The 8105-nt window shown below is 44.7% G+C and overlaps 2 protein-coding genes across 2 annotated transcripts; both read left to right on the top strand.

Annotated features, from left to right (window-relative positions):
- The first annotated feature begins 2417 nt into the window (after positions 1-2417).
- Positions 2418-5682, top strand: LOC147990449 (uncharacterized). The gene is made up of 5 exons (XM_087538227.1): positions 2418-2832; positions 2919-2984; positions 3067-3135; positions 3215-4210; positions 4304-5682. Exons 1-5 carry the CDS (start codon positions 2418-2420, stop codon positions 5680-5682), a joined length of 2925 nt encoding a protein of 974 aa, XP_087394353.1.
- Positions 5683-6748: 1066 nt separating this feature from the next.
- On the top strand, positions 6749-7753 carry LOC147990450 (uncharacterized). Its single transcript, XM_087528405.1, has 2 exons — positions 6749-7583; positions 7671-7753. Exons 1-2 carry the CDS (start codon positions 6749-6751, stop codon positions 7751-7753), a joined length of 918 nt encoding a protein of 305 aa, XP_087384531.1.
- The last annotated feature ends 352 nt before the right edge of the window (positions 7754-8105 follow it).

The raw sequence follows: 8105 nt of genomic DNA on the forward strand, positions 1-8105 counted from the left end.
TTCAAGCGTACAGAGATTTTTTTCAGTAACAAAACACAGGCGAGGAGCTATGGTAAAACTTCAGTACACACAATATCTTCAGTATTAGCATGTGCAACAATATCTTCAGTATTAGCACAAAACTTATGGCCGTTTGAGGTTCTAGGCTTATATAGAACCAAAACACCAGCAACACTGCCTACAGAATCTACTATTAGGAGTTTGAACTGGCAGCTTTCATTGTACTACGTCCGCGCATCCATTCATACATTTAGCCATCTTGTTAAATGGGACGGATAGAGTATATGGATCGTGAGACCAATAAGTCCAACAAGTGGTGCAGGTTTATCAATGAAATTGCAAGCCACTGCATTTGGCAAATTATTGTATCTTTTTTATTCACGTAGATCAGTAGTAAGTTGCACAGGTTCATGGATCCCTTAACCCAGGGGCACTATGCACTCAACATGAAAACACTTGTTGGTAGCAGATTACCAAAATTAACAAAAGGTTGATCGATGAATTTCTGAAGATTTATTCGTGATGCGAGATCCGAGAATATAAAACTGCAAGAAATAAGAATAACATGATGCAATTAGGCACACGTGATCTATGGAGATATACGTGGGCGTATGTGCTCGAGCCCAAGCACAGGTTGGACATGAGGAGCCGACGGCAGTGGGCAGCGCGTGCTAGATAGGGAGAGGCGGCTGGACGTGCTGGTCGGGGCGATGTACGAGCAGGGGAGGCGCGACTATGGAGAAGCTCGCCGACATGGCCGTGGGAGACAGTTGGGCGACACACATACTTGGTGCAGGCGGAGCTTATCCGTCGTGCCGTTCCCGGGGCAAGGTGTAGGCCTGCCGGGCGTGGCGTTGTCGTAGTCAATGAGGCGAGGTGCAGCCGCCGGCGACGGACGGGAGGACGTGGCGATGCCGAGCGCGGCGTTGTTGTAGGCGAAGAGGCGCGATGCAGTCACCCCCGGCGGATGGCAGGGCGTCGGTGCGGTGTTGTTGTAGGTGGGCAGCGCGGTGCGGTCGCAGACGACGGACGGTGAGACGAGGGCGAGCACGGGGCAGCATGCACGGAGGCGGCGGTTTCCTTGTACCAATCATGGAAAGAACACAGATTAAGGAGGGGATTAGGGAGGCAAGTTAATGTTAATAAAGGCTCTTTTAATTATGTGTACTAAGAAAAAAAAACCTGGAGGGAGGGAGTCATTACGTGGGGAGGGGATGTGGAGGTTAGACGAAGGGAGCGAGCGAAATGGGAACGTTGCTCGTTTTTTAAGTAGTAGAGATTTTCTTTGCAGATGGAGTCTCCTAAACGTTCCAGTGAACGCACTCCCTTTAAAGACCTGTCCAACTCCGTCAACGCAAGTAATATTGATTGGATATGTGTAAATGTACCATCTGATGCACATCAACTAGCTAAATTGTGTGCTTTTTAGGTGTTGTCGACATTAGTAATGGAGGGCAACCTACAGATATGAAAGAACGCAAGAGGCAACGTGCTAGGGAGCGATATGCGCAAATGGATAAACAGAAAAAAGATGAATTACTACGGAAGCGCCGTGAAGCCTATCAACAAAAAAGAGCTCGACCATTAGTTGGTTTTGAAGAGGCAAAAGTGGGGGCAAGTCCATCTGTGCTCTCCCAAGTGCAGATAACGACAATTGGTCAAGGTGTGCTTCACCATCGAGTGTCAGCTTATTATTCGCAGTTATATCATTTGCTGGTTCTCTACTTTAGCTAATACATCTGATAATTTGTTTAACAAGGGGACATTGCATTGAACAAGGAAAATGTGGTGCCTAATGAAGATAGTGAGTGGTTAAATAGAAATGACACATACCAAAGAGCATCAATTGATTTGCCATCCCAGGGGCAAAAAAACCTCATGACTGGTATGAAGGCCACTAATTAGTGGTTAAAATGGAAGCAACTTTGTTAATAATTCATTCTGTATTGTACTAAATATGTGCTTTTTTTCATTTCTAGATATTATTGCCATCAACAATTGCAGTAATGATGGGCCCACATCATCGATGATTCAACCACAACCCATAGATTCCAAAGAGCGGAAGAGGCTACGGGATAGGGAACGATATGCATTGATGGATAGCAAGAAAAAAGGTGAACTTCTAAAAAGACAGCGTGAAGCAAGGAAATCATCGTCAGGTAAAGGTTGCCTAACACTGGACAAATATGTCAGTAATATCATTTAACACAGATTAATCATCATAATTCCATGTCAACCACAACTCTTACTTTAGGTTATCATGTGATTTCATTAGAGAATGTGTCAGTAATATCATTTAACACAGATTGATCATCATATTTCCATGTCAACCACAACTCTTACTTTAGCGTTGTCATGTGATTTCATTAGAGAAACTTGAATCAATATGTGCGAAGGATAGGGCACGTTATGCCAATATGACTCCCAATCAAAAGCACACAAAGATGGCATTGCGTGCATCAGCGCGCAATACTCTGAGCAAGGATTCCATAGCCATGGAGAACCCATTGTATATCCCTAAGATTGTTCGTGATGGCTCCATACCCACATGTGATTGGTCTATTCCTGAAGTCAGCGGAACCCCTGTTTATATTCAGTCTGCTTCGGACCAGATGTCAGATGGGGAGACCCATGATATGGATGTGAGTGAAATATCACGGAGAAAACATATAACACATGGAGAACGACACGCATTGATGTGTCGTCGAAACGAAGCATTCTATGAAAGTACTAAGAAGAATGAGACTGCATCGATGGATGAAACCTCGTCGATGAATTTGGAAGGCGTAAATGGTTCAGAACACCAAACCCAATCGATCATTGTTAATAATGGTAATGTTCTTCCTTTGTTATTATAATTCTCTAATGGAATTCATTGATAGTTGTAATGACCATAACTTTATGTTGTATATTAATAGAAAACACATCTCCAACGCACGAGACTGCCCAAAAACACCCAACACACTCACAAGGCAATGATTATGGTAAGTTTTTTTAGAATTTTAGAACAAAAAACATTGCACAACCTATTTGAGGCATGGGGCTCATATATAACTATACAAATAGGTGGTGAAGAGGGCGTCATCTTGGAGGAAGACGAGGAAGACGAGGAAGGCTACATGTTTGCTGGGATTGGTACTTTAGACATGTTCCACGTTGTAGCGTGCACATCATGTGCATGATTTTAGTACTCATATGTTCACTATCATTTCAGAGGATGACACCGATGACGATGTTGAAATGGACGAGTCTGACAACGAGTCTGCCTCAGTTGCAAGCATTCCAGATCCCTATGACATGGTGTATAGCAAAATCCCAACAGACACACACAAGCTGAAGCTAGTGGAAGACAGCAAGCACTGCTATGCAAAGAAGTTTGAGCATGAGACCATGGGGTTTTGCTGCCGTAAGGGGAAGATCAAACTAGCCAACCCGGATACGCCTCCTGAGCTCATGAAGCTATGGACGAGTGACGACCCTGCTGCTAGGCATTTTCGTGACAACATCAGGTTTTTCAATAGCCATTTCTCATTCACCTCACTATATTATCACCTTGATAGTGATACCACTAACACAGTAAAGCATCCTATCTACACATTCCGTTCCCATGGCCAAATGTACCACAACATACGGTCATTTGGCAAACAAGATGGTTTGGATCGTAGTCATCTGGAGCTCTACTTCTATGATGATGATCCCAGTTTAGAGCATAGGTATCGCAGTTGTCGCAAAGAGCAGTGCCAGAAAGACAAAGAAGTAATCACACAACTGGTCGACATACTTCGTGGCAACCCATACTCTGAACACCTCCGTAGTATGGGGCATGTTGATGATGTGGATGACTATCACATAACACTTAACCTTGACCAAAGGATGGATCAGAGAAGATATAATGTGCCGACCACTTCAGAAGTAGCAGCTGTGTGGGTGGAGGGCAGTGAACGTCGAAGACAGTTCGGTAATAGTGTCATCCTGCATGGGAAGAATAGAGATATATATGGAATTAAGTCCTATCATGGATGCTATGATGCGTTGTCGTACCCTCTATTCTTCCCTAGAGGCGAACTTGGGTGGCATACTGATATCCCGAAGGAAGGTGTGTCCTATGAAACTATGATGGCAGCTCGTGCAGCCCGTCTAGCTCGTGGTCATAGTGATGAGTCCTCTAATCCTGGTGATAAAGATGATGAGGACGAGGATGATAATTCAGGTTAGTGTTGCGCTTAGTTATTACATGCGCAGTTCATAGTTCGCACTATACTCTCCAGTTTACAACACCATATTTTTTCAATTTTCTATGCAGGTTCCGGAGGGAGACTATGTGTGTCTGTGCAGGACTACTACTGCTACAAATTTCAGATGTGTCCTGGGATATTCAACCCAATCCTCTATGGTAAGCGTCTTTTCCAACAGTTTGCGGTAGACACATACATCAAGATAGAGAACTCCCGGTTGGACTATATATGGGGCCATCAAGATACGATAAGGGCGGACCTATACAAGGGCTTGGTGGACAGCTTACATGTTGGTGAGGGTAGGGCAGATGCTATTGGAAAAGTGTTATCTACATCTTTTATCGGTGGTCCACGGGACAAGAGGCGTCGCTACATGGATGCCATGGCCTTAGTTCGAAAGTATGGCAAGCCGGATGTCTTCCTCACAATGACATGCAACCCAAACTGGGATGAGATTAGGCAGGAACTCTACCCCGGTCAGACACCTCAGGATCGTCCCGATCTCGTTGTTCGTGTTTTTAGGGCAAAGTTGGAGGAACTCAAGAATAAGTTGCTTCAGAAGGACATCCTGGGCAAGGTGAGGGCTTATGTTTATGTGGTGGAATTCCAGAAGAGGGGTCTGCCTCATGCACACTTCCTTCTCATCATGGAGGGGCGGTACAAGCTCACATGCCCCGAGCAATATGACCGTCTTATCTCAGCCGAGCTCCCAAACAAGAAGAAGTACCCAGAATTGTACAAGATGGTCGTGAAGCATATGATGCATGGACCTTGTGGTGCTTTGAATCGTCACTGCCCATGCAGAAAAGGCCGTCCTGCTTGCAAGAATCACTATCCTCGACCTTTTAATGCGGCTACGTTGCAGGGCAAGGATTCCTACCCGTTATACAGGCGACGTGATGACGGTTCTAAAGCGATGGTCCGAAAGGAATGGCTGGATAATAGGTGGGTCGTCCCATACAACCCGCACCTCCTGCGTTACTTCAATTGTCACATCAATGTTGAGGCATGTGGAAGCATAAAGGCTATTAAATACCTGTTCAAGTACATATACAAGGGTCATGATCGAGCATCTATTTCTCTGAGTGAGTCTGACAAGGCTAACAAAAATGGAGGTATATATGAGATCAAACAGTATAGGGACGCTAGGTGGGTGACTCCTCCGGAAGCATTATGGAGGATATATGGCTTTGAATTGAGCAAGAACTCACCACCTGTGGTGCAGTTGCAACTCCATCTGCCCAACATGCACATGGTGTCATTCAGAAAGGGCCAAGATATCGAACGAGTGGTTAACCAGGAAGGTGCTGAGAAGTCAATGCTTACAGAGTACTTTGAGGCAAATAGGTTACATGAGGAGGCTCGGTCTATCTTGTATAGGGACTTCCCTGAGTGGTATACCTGGCAGAAAAGTAAGAAAAATAAATACTGGAGAAGAAGGGAATGAGATACGGGTGGACAAGTTGGAAGAATTGTGGCAGCTCATCCCGCGGAGGGTGAACGCTATTACCTACGGGTCCTCTTAAACCATGTCACTGGCGCCACATCCTATGAGGACCTAAGGACAGTTAATGGTGAGATCCTACCAACATTTCGTGAAGCTGCAGAGAGAAGGGGATTGATCAAAGGAGACAACACACTTGATGAGTCCCTTACTGAATCTACGTTATACGAGATGCCATCATCTCTACGAAGGCTCTTTGCAACAATATTGATATTCTGTGAGCCAAGTAATGTGCGTGGACTCTGGGAGAAGCACCTGGAGGCAATGTCAGAAGACTATCGCCGCAACAATCCATCCAAAGTTGCGTTGAGCAAATGGTTCTGATAGATATCAGGAATATGCTACAATCAATGGGAAAGGACATAGAGTCATTCCCTCTTCCTGGTATCAATGAAGAATATGACACTGCTTCCGGCATGCCAAGGGAGATCTTCGAGGAATCCACCATTGAGCTCAATGTTGAGGACACAAATCTATCAGATCACTTAATTCAGATCAGAGGAAAGCCTACGATGAAATTATGTATGTTGTTGACAGTGATGAGGGTGGCATATTCTTTGTGGATGGGCCTGGAGGCACCGGGAAGACTTATCTATATAGGGCACTTCTTTCAAAAGTCCGTGGACAAAAAAAGATTGCAGTAGCAACAGCTACGTCCGGCGTTGCAGCTACCATAATGCCCGGAGGGAGAACAGCTCATTCACAGTTCAAGATACCGCTAAGCATTGACGATGGTGGGTTTTGTAGCTTCACTAAACAGAGTGGAACTGCCAAGCTCTTACAGTCAGCTTCCCTCATTATATGGGATGAGGCTTCGATGACAAAGAGGCAGGCAGTGGAGGCGCTAGACAATAGTATGCGCGATATAATGAGCCGACCAGACCGACCATTCGGTGGAAAGACAGTTGTATTCGGTGGAGATTTCAGGCAAGTCCTCCCTGTTGTCCGTAAGGGGTCAAGGGCTCAGATAATTGATTTTTCACTGCGTAGGTCTTACCTTTGGGATTGCATGCGCCACCTAAAGTTGGTACGCAATATGAGGGCACATAGCGACCCGTGGTTTGCTGAATACTTGTTGCGCATTGGTGATGGCAAGGAGGAGACCAATAATGATGGTTGTGTCCGCCTTCTGGACGAGATATGTGTGCCCTGTACTGGGAAGGGCACTGATCTTGATACACTGATAGATAATGTTTTTCCCAGTCTCGGTGCTAATATGTCTGATCCAAACTACATCACCTCCAGAGCAATCTTATCGACGCGAAATGATTGTGTGGATAGGATAAATATAAAGATGATCAACCGATTCCACGAAGATGAGATGGTGTATCATAGCTTTGATTCAGCAGTCGATGACCCTCATAACTATTATCCATCTAAGTTCCTTAACACTTTGACCCCTAATGGGTTGCCTCCACATGTGTTGAAGCTCAAGATAAACTGCCCTATTATATTGCTCAGAAATATTGACCCCGCGAATGGACTTTGCAATGGCACGAGGCTGGTGGTTCGAGGATTCCAGAGGAATGTCATCGATGCAGAAATTGTGCTAGGGCAACATGCTGGAAAGAGGATCTTCTTGCCAAGGCTCCCCCTTTGTCCCAGTGATGACGAGATGTTCCCTTTCCAGTTCAAGAGGAAGCAGTTTCCTATTAGGCTCAGCTTTGCCATGACGGTCAACAAGGCACAGGGGCAGACTATCCCGAACGCGGGTATATACTTGCCCGAGCCAGTGTTCTCTCATGGGCAGTTGTATGTCGCGCTATCTAGATCCACTGCTAGAAAGAACATCAAGATCCTTACCGCCCCGGCTACAGACAATGAGAAAAATGTCTCAGACGATAGTAGAAGAAATAGCTCAAATTACAGCAAAAGCAAAAGCTCCAACAATAAGAAAAAGATCTCCGACGATAGCAGCAGGAATAGCTCAGATTACCGCAAGAACAAGAGCTCCAACTGTCCTGTTGGTAATTACACGAGGAACATCGTCTATAGGGAGGTACTTACATCATAGGTGAGACATCTGTCACTTATACTTTCAGTAATTATGTGTACATATATTTTTGAATTAAACTAGATATTTCCAAATTTTTAATTATGAGAGGTTTATTTTGTGCAGGTCACCTCCGTCATGGGGAGTCATTCATGTTTAACACAAAGCTTGGTATTGTGTGTTACTGAGAGAAACTGAACCAACTGCGATTTCAAATAATTGTGCAATAATTGCTCATAGAAATTGCTTAACTTGATTGTCATACGATAATACGTTTGCTAAGTGAAATTTGTGCTTCAATCACTGGATAGTCGACAAAATTAAGATATAAAATAATTATTCACTGTTTGCTCATGACATTGCTTATAACATA

Source organism: Triticum urartu, chromosome 1A (assembly GCF_056163025.1).
Source record: "Triticum urartu cultivar PI428250 chromosome 1A, HENAU_Tu73, whole genome shotgun sequence".
In the NCBI taxonomy this organism is placed as follows: domain Eukaryota; kingdom Viridiplantae; phylum Streptophyta; class Magnoliopsida; order Poales; family Poaceae; genus Triticum; species Triticum urartu.

Coding starts and splice junctions, on each gene's coding strand:
- LOC147990449 (XM_087538227.1), top strand. CDS start 2,418: ATGACTCCCAATCAAAAGCACACAAAGATGGCATTGCGTGCATCAGCG. Junction 2,833..2,918: donor ATCGATCATTGTTAATAATG/GTAATGTTCTTC, acceptor GTATATTAATAG/AAAACACATCTCCAACGCAC. Junction 2,985..3,066: donor CTCACAAGGCAATGATTATG/GTAAGTTTTTTT, acceptor CTATACAAATAG/GTGGTGAAGAGGGCGTCATC.
- LOC147990450 (XM_087528405.1), top strand. CDS start 6,749: ATGCGCCACCTAAAGTTGGTACGCAATATGAGGGCACATAGCGACCCG. Junction 7,584..7,670: donor GAAAAATGTCTCAGACGATA/GTAGAAGAAATA, acceptor GGAATAGCTCAG/ATTACCGCAAGAACAAGAGC.